The sequence below is a fragment of the Gymnogyps californianus genome, chromosome 20 (genome assembly GCF_018139145.2).
Source record: "Gymnogyps californianus isolate 813 chromosome 20, ASM1813914v2, whole genome shotgun sequence".
Taxonomy (NCBI): domain Eukaryota; kingdom Metazoa; phylum Chordata; class Aves; order Accipitriformes; family Cathartidae; genus Gymnogyps; species Gymnogyps californianus.
This window is the reverse complement of record NC_059490.1, coordinates 12,994,062-13,015,081: the sequence shown is the minus strand read 5'-3', so window position 1 is coordinate 13,015,081 and position 21,020 is coordinate 12,994,062. Positions and strand designations below refer to the sequence as shown.

At 39.3% G+C, this 21,020-nt stretch overlaps 1 protein-coding gene across 1 annotated transcript in view; it reads right to left on the bottom strand.

The window, feature by feature from the left end:
* PITPNM3 (PITPNM family member 3) overlaps positions 1-21,020 on the bottom strand; it is a 96,311-nt gene that overhangs the window by 2,572 nt on the left and 72,719 nt on the right. Inside the window, exons 11-17 of the mRNA XM_050909218.1 lie at positions 17,500-17,670; positions 10,924-11,118; positions 10,025-10,173; positions 6,962-7,078; positions 6,156-6,272; positions 2,602-2,750; positions 120-269 (exon numbers count right to left, since the gene is read on the bottom strand). Of these exons, the coding sequence (XP_050765175.1) occupies positions 120-269; positions 2,602-2,750; positions 6,156-6,272; positions 6,962-7,078; positions 10,025-10,173; positions 10,924-11,118; positions 17,500-17,670 (1,048 nt within the window). The remainder of the gene's footprint in view (positions 1-119; positions 270-2,601; positions 2,751-6,155; positions 6,273-6,961; positions 7,079-10,024; positions 10,174-10,923; positions 11,119-17,499; positions 17,671-21,020) is intronic.

The following is a 21,020-nucleotide window of genomic DNA, read 5'->3' as shown; positions in this document are numbered from 1 at the left end:
TGGCCTTTAAAGAACTGTTGTTTCTTTAGTGAAAAAAACCTATTCTGCCCTCTTCCTTCCTATTGTGTTCAAACAGGAAAGTTGGAGATTTAAAAAGTGGAGTGTGCAAACTCACTTACCTGACAACATCAACAGCCCCAGCTCGGACTTTGGGGTCACTTCCCATAATTGAAACACTTGCTGCAAATGAACCGTCAATGCTGAACACAACACATTCCATTCCTCGGGGAAGCACAGTCAGGTAACTTGCAGCACTGCTCTGGTCCCCCCTGGAGAGCCAAAGCAATAAATACATTTAAAAAGCAAAATGTCAGAATATATTTTCTGCATGTTCTAATTAAGACCTGAAATTAGATCTGTCTGGATCTACAGCTTCAAAAATCGCTGTCAAATAGGGCTTCTGATTTCAGTCCTATGTGGGGCAATTAAAACTTACACTTTTAGAAAACAGCTTTCCAAAGAGAAATGTGGAAGCTGACTTTAATAAGAAATCACATGTGTATAAATACCTGTCCTGGTTTCAGCTGGGACAGAGTTAATTTTCTTCTTAGTAGCTGGTACAGTGCTGTGTTTTGGATTTAGTGTGAGAATACTGTTGATAACACCCTGATGTTTTAGTTGTTGCTAAGCAGCGCTTATCCTAAGTCAAGGATTTTTCAGTTTCCCATGCTTTGCCAGCAAGCAGGTGTGCAAGAAGCTGGGAGGGAGCATGGCCAGGAGAGCTGACCTGAACTAGCCAGGGGGATATTCCATACCATGGAACGTCATGCTCAGTATATGAACTAGGGGGAGTTGGCCGGGAGGGGCGGATCACTGCTCAGGCATCAGTCAGTGAGTGGTGAGCAATTGCATTGTGCATCACTTGTCTTTTCTTGTTTGTTTTTTTTTTCTCTTGTTTTTTTTTTTTTGTTATATTCCTTTTCATTACTATTATTATTATATTTTTATTATTATTAGTTAGTGTTATATTTTATTTTACTTTAGTTATTAAACTGCTCTTATCTCAACCCATGAGTTTTACTTTTTTCTCCCAATCCTCCTCCCCATCCCACTGGGAGGGGAGCAGGGGTGAGTGGCTGCGTGGTGCTTAGTTGCTGGCTGGGGTTAAACCACGACAATACCTAAAAGAATTAGGAAAAAAACTCCAAAACAGCCTGAAGTACTCAAACTACTACTCAAACATGCTATCTGTCTATATATGTGTATATATATATGTCTATATATGTACACATATAAGACATGAATGCTATATATATGCACACACACACGTACATACACACATAGCACACAGAAATTACCTACTTTTTCCAGTAGTCTACAGTTACTGGCAAATTATTAGAAATTACAAGGGAAGAATTGATATGCACCTTTTATTGGCATGTACTTACACAAAATAGCTTTTCTCCATTAGATAAACAGTTGGTAATACTAATTACCAATGTTATGGGCATTACCCATCCCTCTATCCTTGCAAATTACAACAGGAATGCCAATCCAGAAAAGTAAAAAAACAAAAAAACAAAAAACAAAAAAAAGCCCACCCTAAAACAAACCTAAACCAAAAGAAAAATGCAATCATAGATGGCGTTTCTCATGGAAAGGCATATGAAATGCTATCTTCTCCTCATCATGTATTCTCCCCAAGAGGTCTGGACATTAAGACACTAATAAAGCACAAAGCAATCCAAAGCTCTTACCATCCTATGACCTCATGTTCCCTAAAAAATGTAATCTGAAGACATCTTCTTTCCTTTAGAAAGATGATTATCGTGTGATCTAGAAATTTATATCTAGTGATGAAGATTCTTACAATATGTGTGCACAGCTTAATGAGCAAAGACAGGACAATTTCTTTCATTCCCGTTTGAAACTTACTCCTGCAGTCTAAAAGCCCATGGGAGCTTAGCTTCTGAATACACCTTAATTTGTTTTTAAGTAACTCTCTTTTCTTGAATTGATTTTCTGTTCTATTACACTGAGGTAAAACATTTCTTCCTCCTCAATTAGCACTACATAAGATTGTAAATTGACTTTGGACTTGGTTAACTGGTGGGTAACAACACATTCTGTTTCAGCTAAATTCATCCCACTGATTTGGCCTCCAAAGTAGGGACTGAAAGGAAGCTGTAAAGCTACTTCCTAAGTGGCTAGGCAATTTAATTCTAAGTGCAATATTAAACCTCTACTGTTAATTTCAATAAGAAAAGCTTATCAGTCTGAAGAACACAAAGCTATACCCTTCAGCAGTCTTTTCCCCAATGAACAGGCTGCAAAATACCCCAAGTCGTACATTCTTGCCACAAGAAGACTGATTACAGTCATCCAGTCCCCATATTTTGCAAGACTAAGTGCTCCTAAATTGAATTGCATTGAGGATTTGTGTGGCACTAGTGATAAACCCATTGGCCTGGGCACCTCCAACCTGGCCAGTAAACAGATGGTCACTGCTTCAAATCTAAGCTGACAACACAGTGACAAGACTAAGAAAAGCTAACCAACTGACCAAAATCTCCCTCTGCACCCCCTTCAATCTTACACACCTCGGTGTCTTCCTGATCACAACAACCCATCGCAGCTGTAGTTCCAGCTTGGAGCTATTACCTGACCACCATTTTGATGGGATATACACCAACTCTCAGTCTCTTCTGTTTGGGTATGTTGTAGGATATCCGGCCACTGCTGTTGGATATCTCTGTGTCAAAGTACACCCACCTACCCGAAGATGGCTCAGTCATTATGAAGATATCAACCTGCAAAAACAACAGAACAGTCATCTAGTGTGATAGCAGGCAACACACTCCCTATTTACAAGGCCTGCCAAGCCTAGATCACGTTAGTATCTCCAACTATGGCTTGTACTAAAAGCTTACAAGGAAGTTCGAAGGAACTTCAAATCTCAGTAAAAACTTCACAGAGGGTCCTCTCAATTAGAAAATGCTTCCGAACACACAATACAAGAGCTTATTGCCTTCATCATTTAAAGCACTCAGCTTAGCATTGCAGGTGTGAAAAAGAGGGTACAGAGCTCAGAAATCTGGCAGGAATCCTAAACTAGAAAAAAAGATCATTTCAGCTTGCATGTGTGTATTACATTTTTGCATACTAAACCTACAAAATGAAAAATTTCATCTGGTTATTAGCAAAATGAAATCTTTCTCAAATCATAACCTTGCCTACAAATGCAAAACCTAAACACTTCAAATCATCAAGATTTTTTTTTTTCCAAAAGGTTTCATGAATCTGGTTTTCTTCAACTGAAATATTTCATCAAAATTAACATAAAGTGTATGAAATACTTTTTCTGACTTGAACTGGCACTTTTTAGCAAGTTTAATAAATTTCCCCTTTAATAAATTTTCTGAAGTCAAGCCATTAAAGATGGGGGCGCAGGGAGTGTGTGTATGTGTGGTTCAGAAAAATAGTTTTTAAGTTTGCATTGGGCATTGTGAAAAATCTGCACAACTACAGTCCTTTCAGATCAACATTTTCTTTTTTCAATATCAATGTGAAAGCTACTAGAATAGCATTCTACCGACTGTGGTCATTGAACTGTTCTGGCTCAGTTTTCCCTCTCCACATCACGAGATTATGAAATATAGCCTTTTATGTAAAGTTACTTGAGAACCTTGGAGGGACAACATACAAGTGTTAAAGAAAAACAGTATTTCTATTAGTTTTGAAACCCCTCAAAATTAGAATGAAAACTATCAGTATTTCATCGAGTATGGTATTCTCCCCAGTGCAATAATTAGTAATAATCTTAACATTTTTACTTAGCAATTTCTTTCAAGAGATTTTAATTACAGGATTCTATTCAATACCCAAGCATAATATGAATCTGTTTTCCCACTGCAGAAACACAGCTTATTGTCCCTATCCTTCTGAAATGGGAATATGACTTCAAGGCAACCAGCCAGCACACAATAATCTATGTAGGAAGGAAAAACATTAGACTATAATGCCCAGAAAATAACGGGTTAAGTAAATCCCAGAGAGACACCTCTGGCCTCAGGAAAAGCACCGAAATGCTGAAATGCATCTTCAACCTAGCTTGCATTTGCACACTAAAACACTAAATATGTTGTCTTTTTTACCAACCCAAATTCATCTCAGTAAAAGACTAAGGGCTAAAATGAATCCAGTCTACAAACCTGTAGAAACCCCAACAGGCTCCTTTTAGGAATTCTTGGGAAAACAAGGGTAGTCTCCAGGACTGATCCTTGCCTCAGTAAAAACTGGCATGTCAAGCCCACCTCAAGTTAATTAATGTTTTCCAACAGGTCGACAGACTGAGGCTGAGATTACCTAGGTGGCCAGTCCCATGCGAGCATGAGAGGATGCGACTGGCAGAGACTCTCAGAGAAGCTTAAGCTCCTGTCTCCTTGTCTTGACCAGATGGCCTCGTCGCCATTATCACTACTCTGTTGTGTCTCAACAGGAGCCACCCAAAGCAGATAAGGTTCAAGGAAAATTTCCTGCCTGCTGAGGACAGCACCGTGATGTGACAGAGCAGATCGGGCTCACCTGTCACAAGCAAACTAACACTTCAAGGTCTGTTCAAGTCTGCAGACCACACTGCTAATTGACATAAATCCTTCCCCCACTCTAATTCCCACTAGTGAAGGTGGGAGAGGGATGGCCTTTCCTTTGACAGATTCAATGGTCTTGTGGTAAAAACAGTTTCTTCTAATTTCTGCACTGTACCAGTTACAAGAGTGTCCAACTTTTGACACTCTGAGGAGACACAATTCTGAGGAATCGCTAGGATATAGGCACAAATAATGCATGCCAGGAGATTCATTACATACACAGCTTTGATTTGCAGTCTTCCTGACTGTAGATCTAACTGAAGACCTTCAATGCAATCCAATACACTCAGATACATTTAACTGACATTTTGAACTTACATTTGAGAAATGGCACAAAGAGGAAAATATTAAGTCTTGGAACCATACAATTTTGGTGTTCTTCATAGGACCACTATGAAGCCCTTTGGTGTCCTATTCATCATTGTGCCAGAGGAACCTTATCAATGAATAAAATGTGATCAGATTGAAGAAATTTATAAAAGCTAACAAAGAGCTGTGATAAAAACTTCAAAATCAGACAAAATCTGTGATCCTGTCTTGCATGTAAGCTCAAGTGATGGGGCTGCTTTAAGTTTTTTACAAACCATATGGGACAAGATTGAAGCAGTGATGGTCTTAAAAATATAACCATAATTTATATTGACAGTTCAATGTGTATCAGCACAGGTATGCTGAATTCTATGACAAAATCTTAGAAGCAGCACATCACTTATGTCTTGTGGAGTTCACTAACAAAGCCCAGCTGTGACAGAAGCATGGTTATCAGAGACATGATTCCAGAAACATCCATCCCTCCCATTTGCACTAGCAAATATACTCCAAAGAAGGCATGCCGTCAGCAGGCTGATCCCTAGAGGCATCAGGTTAGTACTGCATCTTAGCAGAATGGGCATCCACAAAACAGGCCAAGTGCAGCCTCCACGCTTCAGTTTTACCCTCAGCTCAGCAGCATTGCTCTCTTAATTTCCACAAAAAATCTTAGTCTCGGTGAATATGAACAAATGTGTTCACTTAACTCTTGGCTTTGTTAGCTGTAAGCCTGGCTACTGCAGGCAGCTTTAGGAGTGACAGTTCCAATCGTGTCACATTACTACTTAAATTCTAAAACTAATCTTTACTCTTCCATGTATAAGAGAAACAGCAGCCACCCAGCCTCTAGAATGCCTATTCGTTTATCTAGTTGCCTTACCTGGATAGGAGGATATACATTTTTCTTTTGGTGATTTGCCAACCACTATAAAATTATTTTTCCTCCTTGCTCAAAAAGGTAATTGTCTCCAGTAGGTGGTACAATCAGATGGCAGGTTCAGAAATCGCTGCACAGCACACTCATCATTAATGAGAGGAGATGGCCAGCAGCATGTAAGAATGATGAGAGCTGGGAAAAAGGTCAGCTATCAGGAAAGCCCACTTACAGCATATTTTTGCCAAAGCAGTTGGGGCTAGTGACATACTTCCCCTCACTGTAAGGCTTTCTCTGGTACTATATGTGGGTGCTACATTCAACAACTGTTTCTAGTAAAAGTTGGTTCAGAAAAATAAGGAAATTGATTACTCAGACCCTACCTTTTCACCTGTTAAAGCTACCATGTCCAGAGGTCCATACATAAAGCGTCCAACTAGTACCTGAGGACCGTCTTCTGCTGCAATGACGTCATTAGCTCGGTGATTAGCAGTCACATTCTGAAATAAGAGCAGAAAGTGGGAAGGGTAGTGCTTGCTTTTGTAATGAGGCTACTGTCTCTATTATGTTATTATGAACAGTGACACAGAAACACAGTCCCGGACAGTGTGTCTGAGGTACGTCCAGTGCACCTTAGAGCACCTAGCAAAACTGCGTTCCTATTTCAGCTGGACCCAGGTTTCCAGTAATGGTGGGTTCCTGAATAGACCTTCTAGTGAGAGCGCTCAAGATGACCAAATAAGAGAGAACATTTAAGGGAATGCCAATTATCTTTCACTTCAAGGGGTGCCATAGATTCACACGATTATGTGCAAGACACATGCATCTTAATGGACATTTCTAACTGAAGTGGCATCTGAAGAATGAAGAAAATATTTTTTCTTGAGTTATGGATTCATCTAGCATATAAGAAAATAGAAGAACAAACTCTTTGCTTAACTGAAACTTAAGGCCCCTCTGTTATTTAAAGAAATAAATATACTTTCTCCCAACGTGGAGCGATAAAACAAGAATAAATTGTTCCTATTCCCTAACTGTTTATTTGTTTGCTTCTGGATTACGTTAGCAGTTTTCAGCTCTTTAGTAATATTCAGTTATGTATACTCCTGCTTTGGGAGATCAAACTCCATTTAAATTGCTGCCAAACCCAAGTTCTATAGCTGCCATATATATTCAGATTTACTCTTACTCTCAATTTGACATGTGTCCTTTTGCGTAGCCATTTTTCTCGTGGATTGGATGGACTTAGTGTTGCTGGATCCAGGTTGTCATTTTCCTTGAAATTTACATTTTCATACCTCATCACCTGAAATTATATTAATATTTTAATAAACAGTGTGTGGCCTAGGGAGTCCTGGTACTTGGCAAAGAAAGAGAAAGTACACTGCTGCCCCAGCTGAATGACACTGCAGAGCCAAAAGCACAATGAAAGTAGAAAGAGATACAGGCCATATATTCACATTAATTGTACAGACAAATAAACTGCTTTCACTCTGTTGGCCAACACTTAATCTCAAGTACTTATGGAACAGCTTTTCCATTCACAACAGAGCTTGCACATTCTTCCAGAGAAAACGGTGAAAACATTAGGATGGTATCAAGCGACAGTCACATTGTCTGCTCATCGTCTCCAAAGTCAGTAAAGCAGCTTAAGACCACAGAAGTATTTTTTAATGTCCTTTGTGGGGCAGAGGTCAGATTCCTGACTCCATCTGTACTGATTTTCTATACATATACCCAGACAGAATGGTTCTTATCACCTTTTGGATATTACTCACCACTGCAGCAGGTGATAGGCTCAGGATTTGGCTTGTGGCTAGTAACATCTGAAGATTATAACTTGTGAACATGCAGAACCCTAATATGCCATACAAGCTACACATTCTTACAACCTAAATATCACACACTTACCAAGAAACCTGCATGTCCAACTCAGATTTCAGGACACAACCCACAGATTTCAGAATCTGTGGGTTATGTCCTGTTTCAATTGAAACGACAAGCCCTGTCTTACTGAAATCTGTGGGTTGCACCCTGGGATCATGGATAGCATGCGGCTACATCATTTTGAATGAGAAATAGCTTAGTCTGTCTCTTTCACAAGCCAGCAGAAAATTACTCAAGTTGAACAGTTGGTTTTCTGTGCTGAAATCTTCCGCCCTGGGTGCTGTCTCTGGAAGACTGGCCTAGAATCATTTTGAAAGATGTCTTGTATGAAGTCCCTTGAGTAAAATCCTACTGCATCCAGCCTTAGCAAAGCAGTTGGCTTACAACAAATCATAGTAATGCTGAGAGGTCAGTGTGTTTTTTAACAAATTGGCATAAATTCTATTCACTGGAGGTCATGTGCAGGAAATATATGTGCCCACAGGGTATTCAGGAGCCATTAGCCTTAATCTTAACCCCCAGCAAGGGCAGAATGTCCAGGCTATGCTGGAACTAACCAGTCCTTTACGTAGTGCGGTAAGCTCACATATTGCTTTACAGGCACGTTCCAAATGCTTGAAGGGCTTATTAAATTCTAAAAGCTGTAATGCACATACAAGGCTAGGCAAGACACAACAAAGCAACTTGATATGAATGCACAGAAATAACAAGTAGAATAAAGAAGGAATGATTGCTAACAGACAACTGGGCTCGGGGAGGCATTTGAAAGGAAAGATGGGAGAATGTTCTGATGGATTCAAGGCAAAAAATGTCCTGAGAGAGAAGACGAGATGACAAGAGCTATAAGAGAACTGCAAAGGAGAGGAGAAACATCTATGTACAATTATCTAGGGCCCCTGAACAGAAAAAACAGGGATTTGCATCCTGTCACTTCCAGTAGAAACCTCTCCTCTACTTTGGGATGAGCATCAAATAAGATTCCTGTTCTGAAGACTGTTCTCATTCATGGAAAAACTCTTCAGCAACTTTTCCTTTGCCTTGATTACTGTGACGCTAGTTATAAACAAAGTTTTTTAAATGACCTTTTAAAATTCTGCATTGCTTAATGATACATTTTGACTGGAATCAGATATACTAAAGGATGCTCTGAAAGGACAGCAAGAGGTTGTAGGACTCTTATAATTTCATCAATTAAAAACAGCAATCAAAAACTCTGCAAGTGGTCCGGTTACCAGCCAGATTGTCTGCTGCACACTCCACTCACAGACTGCCATGTAAAGATGGGGGCTCGGTACAATTGCACAGTATGACTCAGCAGCAGTTCCGGACTGGAGGGAACTCAGCCACTGAGCTTCCATTCCCAGGAGCTACCAGATGAGCCTCCAGGGAACAAACATCATTGACACCACCACTAAGAGCAAGAGGTGGAGGGAGTTAACACTCAGAGACCAGCTAAAAGGAGCTGCCAGAGAGGAACGCACACTGACATCTGCCAAACTGATTTAATGAAGAAAAGTCACCTTGCAGTTTTCTGCATTATTCTCTCTACTGTTTGCCTGGCAGCAGCTGTTTCATCATTCACTGGATGTAAAAAACACACTGATTCTTGGGTTAATCCAAATTAAACTGCTTGTGACTGGCTTTTGGGTGAGGGTCACTTTGGATTCTTGGAGGGACACTTATCCTGCAGGCTTCACTTGAACACCACTTAATTTTTTTTTTTTTTACCCCAGGGGAGATTTCTCAACCTCACCACTTTCTCTAGAGGTCGGAGCACTGCATTATCCCTAAGTCATTGCGAGCTGCTGTCTAATTACTGACACAGTAGGAACAAGAGACCCATCATATGATTCAGAAATAAATTCTGAGGAGACAGTGCACACAATGCCTCGAAATACCCTAGCATAGTTACAGGAGAGACTTGATTTTCTTATAGGAGCAGTACTTTCAAACTGCTGGTTTATTATCAAATGTATGCAAATAACTTGATATTTAGTAGGGAAATACATAATTAAGTAAGGCTGGAGATAGCCTATTCCTTCGAAAACCAGGAGGAAATTAATACATCATACAGGGTTATACTGATCTGGGGCATGGGAGGGGTGAGTAAGGTATGCATGACAGCACATTGTTCCCAGGCACACAGTCAGCAGTAAGAACACCAGCCAGCAGTGCTAATGGTGGGCCTACTGTCCCCTTCACCTCTCCAATAAATCCACATCTGTCATTCCTACATCCAGTTTTATGGGATGCAACCACAGTTAGCCATCTAACTGAACTAAAGATTAAAAGACTGATCACTCTTGGAAGATGCAATTAACAATCACAAGGTTATTTGTTGCAGAGAGAAAAAGAGATCAATGACCTGTCTTAAAATGAAGGCCACAACGTCTGTTGATTCCCAGTAGCTGGCATGGAAAAGATGCGGCAGGGCCACAGTTGGAAAGGCTGTCAGCACGTCTGGACAATACAAGGCATAATCTATTCGTTTTGTTCCCCACCACTTTGCAGTAACTACAAAAAAACCAAACAAAATAGCATCACATTTCTATAAGATATCTTCTTAATAAATCTCTTGCTGTCTTTATGTTTAAGCTAGATAATTGAGTGAAGTCTTCTGCTTTTTTAATCTTGACATTTAGAGTCTTTTAAAGGTATCTATCAAACACGAGAGTACTGTTGTCACTGACTGCATCATCACTTAAATGTCTGCAATCTAAACAGTTCTATTGGGTCCAAGTTTTGGGAAGCAGAAATCACCTCAGCATGATTCCCATTGCTTCCTAGTCCACAGAAAGTGTACAGTGAAAGACTAGTACTTTTATGATCATGTTATAGAGTAAGAATTGCAAATGCTTCCCAAATAGTGAATGGAATATTGATACATGACTACAGTCCACAACAGGACAATACCATGATTTATAGCACTTTTAATTATGGGTAACAAATCTTATCTATTTATATTCCTTCATGCCTGGAACATGCTTCTAAACCCCTGTTAGTATGAAACCCTTAATGACTATTTATGAGTGGCACCTTAATATAAAACTGTGACTTCACTTCTATTACTTTATCTACTTAGTTACAAACAGAAGAGGAAGCCAAATTGTGTTATTTAAAATTGCAGCAACTTAGGCTGTTCTCATTCTCCCCACATTTCCAAGCAGGTAATTTTCCTTTTCATAATAAACTTTTCCACAGAAAGGATGTGGAGGGAAGGGTTGTTGCCATATCAGATAGCACATGGCACCAGGCTTCACTCACTGTTGGTGAGGTATGCTGATGGCAAGCTTTCTGTTGACCCTGAGTTTTCACTGTTTGTGCTGGCCAAGCTCAACTTTCTTGTTTTTCCTTGTGGTTGATCAGATGCATTTGGAGATCCAGGACTCTCCCGAGAGAAAGGTATGTTCAAAGAGCTGTTCTCAAGGAACAGAGCACTGTGGTTGTGGATAGCATCACCTGCAGGTTACAGAAATGAAAATAATTTAAAAAAAACCCAATGGGATGAACAACATGGCTTTGAAACTAGTGTGTGTGTGGTTTTTTATTTAACTTTTTTAAAATACAGAGCTAATAAGCGTTTTCCTGAATAATATCAGATTTAATGACCATGGATGAAACTCCTTCAGAGTGAGGAGGACAGCATGAGACAGCATGACTAAATGGAGAAAGCACACCCTACTGCCATCAAAATGCAATGGCAGCTGGGTGCTTTTGGCCAAGATCTTCCAAACTGGGTAGTGACGTTGGGAGGCTATTTTACTTCACACTCAACCCTATCCATTTTAAAGTCACTCTCTGAGAAGAGCTACACAGGCCTGGGAGTCTGTGATACTTCTCTTGTCCTCTTCCTGACATGAGCAAAATGACTTTAGAAAGAGAACCTTCAGCAGGGCTATCTACTGGTTTGTGTGTTCCCAAATGGGACAGAATTCTCATTTATTCATGCCCCTCTAACAAAGCTATGGGCCATGGCTAACAGCTCTACTTAATGAAACAAAACACAGCCTTCCTCCTGAGGTGTTCTGAAACATGTAAGAACAGACATGCATTTAAATAAAAGCATTACTGATAATTTTGCTTGAAGCAGCCTGCACATCCCTTCTGTACCTAGGAAAGGCAGAACCTCAACTGAGAGATAGGCAATGTGCATATCAAAAGCAGCTGACTCCTCAGTGTTGTTTTTCAGAGAACAAACCCCTTGGAGAGATTAAAACAGTGAACAAAAGAAAAAGGAGGCCCAGTTCAATGCACATAATACAAAAGAAAGCAGATGGCCCTTGATGATGTATTGCTCTATTTCTGAGCATATTTCAGTCCCATTCAGACAAATAACTGTAATCATGCTGTGCTCATCTTTCATATGGTCTTGGGCTGGGGACTATGTCATACAATTCTTTATGTAGTGGAGGCCTGGAATAAGTTTCTCTTCAACTTTCCAAGTCTTACCAACTCTCAATGCAATGAATACCTCAATGGCACACACAGGAGAACACAACAAGAAGTTGCTGCTTTCAAGGACACCATTCCTTAAAAAAACACACTGGAAGCATAAGTACCTATAGATTATCAGAACTGGTAAAACATGTCACCATTAAATGAAAAGGAATAGCAGCACAGCTCCCTACAATCTCCTCCCTTTCAAAAAGCAGATGTGGCTAGAAAGATTCTGGCTTGTTTTGACATAAGCTTGAATATCTCAACTGCATGAGACAACACAAGGAGCTGCCCTGCAACTGAATCAGAGAAACAATTAAATTCTAACATTTCGTGATGGGTATGTAGTTTGGACAGAATATGTTCAACAGTAGTTTCCATGGGAACATGTGCTTTGAGTTTTCATTAAAGAAACTGCAAGTACTGTTCTTTCAAAGGAATCTTGTTGACGTCATACAGTAAGGAAAGCTATGTGTGGCTACAGAAAAGCTTGATGGAGGTGAAAAGAATGGAAGGATAATTTTATTACTTCCCTTGTCTCAGGCGAACTATATAGACTCCAACACAGACAACTGAAAAGAAAACACAATGCTGCTTTTCTATTACTTAGCTCACAAGATGAGGAAGTATTATACACTCTTTGTAGTGAAAGAAGCAGCATAAAGAAGTAAAAGGTCTAATTCTATGTCATACTAAATACTGAACAGCAAGGCACCTGGTCCTTCTGACAACAAACCCCAAATCATGTGGCCTAAAATATCACAGCAAATCAGTTCACTGAAAAGAGTAGCAGAATCCACGGGCATAAGCAGTAAGGAACAGGGAAGCTGCCAAATTGCACCCCATTAGGGGTCTATCTGAACCAGAACCCTGATCCAAACATCAACCAACAGGAAATTCCACAGAAGAAGGTGCAATGAAGCCCATAAATGAGAGATATATCTCCATGAAGTGCTCATGATTGGCAGTATTCCGATGCATACTTCCTGCTTCCCCTTCCAAAAGATTCACTGAAATAAAAAAGGTTGCGCTTTTTAAATAAATTTTCTGCTTCTGAATTGTTGTTGCTCTGCTGAAACAGTCATAAATTGACCCTAATCTAATCCTTCCTCCCCCATTACAATTTTGCAAGAGTTTTGGTTTTTCATTCCCACTAAAATGGAGACGGAGAGAGAAGTAAAAATAGTAACTTTGCACAGAATGGAAAACATGTTGTCAGCCAACATATCTGTTAGCCTTTTCCATATTATTGGCTAGCTTAAGACCAGCTTGGTAAGAGGTCTGGTGCCTTGAAACCTGTTGTTTATTTTGTAATACTGTTATTCTAAGCTCAGTAACCCTTCTCCCTATGAAGAGATCATATCAATAACATGGAAGGCATTTTTGGCAGTTTTTTCTCTCCTGTTGCCTGAATTGTCTTTCTTTTAAACAGGTGGGGCAGCCTGCCTCCTTCTCTATAGGTCAGGTCTTTGTTGAATTGTAAAGGAGGCCAGAGACTACCCGTTAGAGATTAATAAAATACACGTAATACTATTTTTTTCTAAAAGCCTTGTGCTCAACTTTTGACTAGGACAGTCTACTTGCATAATTCTTCCATTTAAATAACTGAAACAGATACTTCCCACCCAGAGTGGGAAAAAAAACCTCTCTCATGGCTCTGACGGACACTAAAGGTTCTTATCATTTATCCCACTAACCTAAATTTACTATCATGCTTGATAAGAAATAAAACAAAGGCAGATCGTTTTACAGAGTCTCATCTTGGATAATTACGATAGTTACAGCCAATACAAAGAGGCAAAGCAACTTCCTCAAGGCCACACAGTAACCATCTCCAGCAAAATTAACAATACTTTATTTTATGCATATACAATTGGAGAAGTACTGTGCTTTTAGACCTTAATTTCTATCTATCCATAATGAAGCAGACCAGTTGGATCAGCCATAGTCTGGACTGGCACTCCTGCACATTCCTTATAAATAAAACTTTGCAAGAGAAAAATTTTGCAATTATTTCAATTGTGCTGCAAAGTAAAATGTGAGGTAGAAGCTCAAACAGTAAAGAGGATTACGATTAGCTACGTTCTGCTATGTTAAATGTCTAAAAAGTAGGATTGCTTGAAACCAGGTGTTTTGAATTAATACATAACAACCATATTTTTAACCCCCAAGGAGATACAATGCATCATGTCATAAGCAGCAAAGCAAAAAAAGGAATTAAATCCCACACATTAGTAAGTGTCAAAAGACATGGCTGGTGGTAGATCAGAGACCTGTCACAAAGCTAAGGCTCACGTATAATAGCTACAAAAGCACTTTGTTTATGAAATACCAACTAGGCAGCAGCTCAGAAAGCTGCTGTTTAATGAAAGGTCAAGACAGCACGGCTTTCTCTGGGCTGTAACATAACCTGAACTTTGTACCTTGCCCTTATACTAAAAAAACCCCACCAATTAATAAATCACATTTTTGTCTGAACCATTATCTACTGCTATGTCTTCTGTCAGCAATCACCATAGATGAAAGAGTTACGAAGATAAATGTTTTCTCCACCTGCTCCGTATGTCTGGCTGTACTTTCAATGCAGTTTCTTTTACTTTCACTTGTCTGTACATCACAGCAACACGAGATAAATATCCTCTTAAGAGGTGACTTCTGAAAAACTGGGATGCCTTATGTGATTATTTCCATTCTATCTATCCAGCGCATAGGTCGAAGATATCTCAGATATTAAAACTTAATCTTTGCTATTTTTTCTTTCTCTCTGCATATAACGTGTTGACCATCCTATACATTCAGAAAACTGAATTTAAATCATGCCTCAAATAATTTTATTTTATTAAGCTATTTTATCAATAGCCTAATAATGTCATCACGTCCACATTAGGAATTGTATCAACAGAAGATACAGTTGCAACTGACCAAGTAATTGACAGAAAGAGGAATAATTCTCTGGGCTAGTCAAGTCTCTGTGATTGTCAAAATCAAGCCTGGTAAGAGTCAGCTTTCGTCATCATTAAGCTCTTAATAGATCAATCCATCACACACACAAAGAATACCACATTACTACAAACTGAATGATCCTGGGGGCAGTCTTAGTGATAAGTATTGATGCCTGCTGGATGCAAAAGGCAATCGTCTAGATAAAGGTGTGCCCTGCTCTTTAAGTCCTGCCATGTAAGTCTTATATGTGTCCTGAATCTCAATGGAAAAAGTAAATTTGATAAACTAAAAGCTTCAAGATAAACCCTATGCACAGAGCAGCTGGATCCAAGAGCTTCATTTGATTGGCAAGAACTGAAAGACAGCTACAGATATGCCCCCCCTGCAGTTTTCATCATGTTCCTGTGTTATCGCTGAACTGTTCCCTATGAATCATATGGTGAAATTCTCTTCTACTAGTAAATTTTTTTCATGTGGCTTCCAGACCAGAATTTTTTTCCACAGAGGCACCTGTCAGGAATGTCAGGCAGACAACAGAATCATTCCGATTTTAATCATCAGTTCTTATGAGAAAGGGAACAGGGAGTGAGATTAATTAATGACATGAAAGATTATCAGAAAAGGCTGAAGGTTTTGGGCAGTGCATAATAACTAGAGTTTGGTGTAACTAGGTCTCCTCATAACTGAATAATAAACTACCATTCCAGTTGACAGCACAAAGGCTCTCATTTTAAGAAATACTTTCAACAAGCCCAGCTATCAGAGAAAGGAAAAAAAAAATTGTACAGTCACTAGAATCAATCCTTTGTGAATTAAGAACCTTAAATTTCAAAAGGATCTCAAAGCACTTGCATTTAAATGGGAGGATTTCACATTCATTGAAATACAACGCAGCTTAGGTGTAAAGCATGGCAATGATTTAACTCTGCACAGAGCTGTAAATACAAAACCATACCACAGAACATTTGCTGGTCATTACCACTCAGGAATTTTTATTTTATAATACATCCAACAGACAGGGTTTCCAGATTTACATGCTCTGTAGGGGAATCTTCTGACCCAGTGCCTTAGATGAACTCAAAAAGAACACCAGTTGTTCCTAAATCACTTATAAAGCCTCTGCTTCAAGAATCACTGTATCTGAAGGGTTTACTTTAACATAACAAAGCTGGTAAAATGTACCAAAGCAACGTTTTCAATTTGAAAAGCAGCCTAAGAGAACTGTTCTTCCTACGACAGTTATTTAAAGGAGGGTTCCACTTTTCAAGATAGCCTTAGATACGTCTCAGTGACAGATTTTGTGCCTAACGAACCAGCAGGATTTCCAAGTGCACAGTCAGGCTCCAAGTCAGAATGCAAAGCAGGGTATATATTTCCATTAAAAGAAAACTCAGACATGGGGGTGAGGAGAGAGCACATATTCCCTAGTTTGGACTGTCCCTCACCTTAGCTATTCCTTAAGTCAATTCCTGAGGAACAGCCAGATCTTCACATGTTTCAGTGAAGCCAACACCTAGAAACCAACCTTCTGCAACTCAGGATCAACTGTTGCTTTTCAAACATTGATTTAATCAGATTCAAACCGATTTGCATCGTATGTACACCATATTTGAGCAGATAAAACAAAGGAGTTGTGTGTATCCTACTGCACAGAACAGAAAACACTGCCATTTTGCTATATTAGCCTCCAACTTTAAACTCTGAATCCTGAAAAGCCTTTTGAAATATCCTGCTGAGGCTTGAATTCATATCTGAATCTGTAGCAAAAAAGAATAAATCTAATGTGCATGCATGTACAGATACACACTGATCAATTCCTTTTTTGCATAACACAACAGGTCAAGATACTTCGCACCTATATGATTTTATCTCATTTTCTATAAAGTCAAAACAGCACAATTCCTTCTACTAGCACGTTGCTCATCCACATCTTCCTCTCTCCTGCCTACACATCAGTCTATTTCTGTTTCTTCCTGGATTCAAACATTTATTACCCAACATAACTATTGTTTAGTAGCCTACCTAGGAAAAGAGCAATCAAAAGACAATTTGCCTGGTGCTCTGATTTGTCCTAGTAGATATCCGCAATAAACCAACAACAAGTGACCAAGAGAAACAATATCTGAAGATCTAGGCAAAGGTCGACTAATTGTAAAAATAAATCATTTAAAATTATAGTCAAAGACATGGAAGTTTGCAACTGACACTTCAACTAAAGCAGTGGTATCACCTTCCAACCCTTCTTTAACACAACTAATATCATAAAGCTCATACGCCAGAATGATTTTTTCTTAGTAATCTTTGGCTCCACACTTGCTAAATGTGTCTGTACCATGCTGTCCCAGATGACTTGTTTTTAGCATGTTAGCACATTGGTACTTCAAATCCTCTTGAGCTGTGTAAGGAGAGAATGCTTAAGAGAACAACAGGTAAGGAGAGCTATGAAAACAGGCACTGTACCTAACTGGTGAGATCTTCCATCCCCTAGTGGGTATCTCTGGTACCGTGGGACACTGAAGGGAGGCAGGAGATGGAATCTTTTCTCCAGCAATGGTTCAAGTCTGCAGGCAGAGGGGTCAGCAGAATGAAAGAAACTGTACACTTGGCTGCAGGCTGGGCGGACCTGGCATACTTGGACGAGAGTGAGACAGAGAAAGAGAGTTCAGTATTGGCCCTTTACAATTTTCAAGGAGTCTATACAGAAACATGGTTAATACGGTCTTCTGCAAACTCCAGGCTAGCATACATCTGGCCACAAGAAATTTAACCAAATTGTTTGCTATTTCGTATGTAAAGAACATTTCACTGCAAAGGAGTTTACAGAAACATCACAATCTGAGATGCAGGCATGTAGCAGATGTGAAGACCAGCCATAGAAACAGACAGAAGTAAGGAAGGAAAAAGAAGTTTAAAAATCTTATAAATATATTATTGAGCATTACAGCTATGATGCTCAGCACTTCTACCAGCAAAATGGTTTGACGGGCCTGTTACATCCAGAGGACTTAAATCTAGGTGATTGCAGTTTCTGAAGTCACCTTATGGAAGCTAATGTATAGAAATGAGGCTGGTCATACTATAACAGCAAAGCAATGTTTATGATTCTTGATGAAGGTGTGCAGCTCCTGAGGTTTTTGGGCTGCAACTGTAAATGAAAACTGAAAATCACTTACTCAGCTAATAAGGCATTCTTTTGACTAACACACAGCACTGAAGCATAACTTATACTCAGATGGGTGATCACACCAGACTGCTAAGGTCTATAAAACGGTCAGTGTAGTCACTTCTTACCACACCACACTTCAATCACACTGCATCTTGCCAGCGTGAGCAAATCAATTCATTATAGGCTCATTAAACTTAGTATGGTTTGTATAGTACTGCATTACATGTTACAAGAGTCAGCTTATTAACTACAAGAGTAAAGGAATGACTAAAGTATTTATAAAACATATTTGGGACTATTATGTCTGCTCCCCATGAACTCCATGCAAGCAAGACATGTTTTCAAACCTGCTGTGCTATACAATAAAGTCTAAATGTTCTTTTGATAGAATTACTATTTCCTTGTGGTGGTAACAAAAACCTGGTAACATGTAGGATGTTTTTCGTTACAAGACATGTTTGGTATAGCATTGTTCCCACGCACAAGCCGAACACATACTTAACTGGAAACCATGAAGAAAGATGTTAGAGTTTTAATATAAGGTGTCATGGAATATTAAATCTAATGGAGTCTATCTTAAGTGACATCTCTCACCAGAGCACCCATCATGGAATTTAAAAAAAAAAAAAAAACCACAAAAAAATCAAACCCACACTACTTAGGTTCTTTCTCATTTTCAAGAGCAACAGTCAAGGTATTTGTACATAAGCAAAACTACAATGAGCAAACTTGATGCTGTACATCTTCCTCGGCTGCAGTCACAGACAGTCGCTAAGAGCTACATCAGAAAACACTACATTCTTACAGGTTTTCTCAAGTGCTTTCCATGTTGCTGGAAGGACTCTAAAAATTCATGTTCTGGTGCTTGCTGCTACTAATGGTATATAGGGACAAATCTTGATATAGACTATGCCGATGTTACCAAGTTCTAAGCTTAAAAGATTGATACTGAGTTGTAATAGCAGCATTGCCACAAGCAGGTCAGAGCAATACTTTGTTTTGTTCTGTTCTAGATGAATGTTTCTTCTATAAAGGCTACAGCACAGGCACACAATGTTTCTTCTCAAACTAGTAAGACAATTAACCTTCTATTGATCATAGTAAAAACCTTCTCAAGATACTTTGAGTATGATGATGAATCACATCCATGGGGACCACTTTATTGCATGCGCTCTGTGCTAAACCGTCTAGGAGACTTATCTTCATGTCATGAAGATGTCAATACTCATAGCCTCTCAACAAATGCTCGGGGACAAATCTTCCAATAAGAATATACCTATAGACAATCCAGTTCTGCCAAACCATGAACTTTTTTCTTCTTTGGGCATGCAGTGTGCATTGTATTTTGCAGTCACTGACTCACTCTGAGGATGGTGCAACATCTCTTTAATTTTGCAGGATTTTTGTCACACAAAGTGAACAATGTGGGTGTCTTTGGGGGCATTAAGTGAAGCTTTGTAGGCTGTTTTTTTCTCCCCAAGCTCTCTTTGTAAAACATTTTAAGATTGTTACCAGTGGCAATTACCAGGTTTCTAGCTGCAGGATAACCAAAACCTACTTTTGATGTCTGTTGTATGTTGATTTTTCTAGAAAGGATGGCTCTGTGCATCAATCAGCACACCTGGTAGCAGATGAAAAGAAAGTGGGAGATAATAAGACTGCTTGTTGAGGACACCACAGAATCTCTTCCCTTTCTCACTATCAAATAAATAGGAGCTTCATGCCACCTTTGTCCCTTTCCCACCATTAAGCCAGCCATATGCAAAAACTATGGCCTGTGAGATTCTTCTGTGAAGCATCTTTCCACAGTTCTCTGGGAACCACTATCAAGTACCCTTTTTTCTTAACATATTCTCCAAGTAGGGTACAAAATGTGCTCATCAGTTTATTGTGCTACGAAAACTGAGTAAATTCTCCCATGTATTCCAGTTAATTGCATCACAAGAGAAGCAGAAGGGAAACACCAGCAAGACTGCAAAGATCCAAGACTACTTTTGACGGCTTTCTTCAAGCTGTATTTTGTTCTTAGTATTTGCCAGAAAAAATGGAAACATGTCACCTGTCTGAGAGCATTCAAGCACAGCAGAAATTAATTCTTTGCAAGGAAAGTATAATTCTCTTGCAGAGCCCAAGTAGTGTGAAATACATTCTGTGAGGTAAAGCATTGCACTGCATTATAATTAAAACCATATTTTGGCAAGCCTGTAACTTTGACGTATGTATTTAGGGATCTAGTGCTTATAAAGTAGAGCAGTAAATTGGGTATTATCCTACTAAGCTAGAGCTTCCTTCCCTAGTGGGTAGTATATTGGTTTACTCTTTCTTTCTTGTCATGCTTAATATTAACTGTCAGAGCCAAACATAAATGAAGTGTTTAATGTAACTAAATCAGTTGCCTAATTGCACCTTCTAATACTTCTTGTACAGGAACTTTTTCTGTATATGTCTGCCTTCTGTATACGCACAGAAGGCAGACAGAGACAAAGAAAGCCAGGAAAGCAAACAGCAGGGTTATGAAAGTTGTCAGCATAGGGCGAATTATGATATTTAGTGGCAACAAGAAAGCATGTCCTCTGAGTTATCAGCTGTTTTCATATCCCTGTTCCAACTTGGCAAAGGAATATAGCACATCATGTTCCAAAGGAGATTACTTCCTACTACTGTGCATTTAGCAGTATTAGTTCCCATTGAGAGCAAGTGCAAAACACTCTACCACTACAACCACCCTAAGGCAGAACAGTGCCACTTTGTGGATGTAGCTAAATGCTTATGATACATTCGGAATTCTAAAAACCATTTGACATCTTCATAGGGT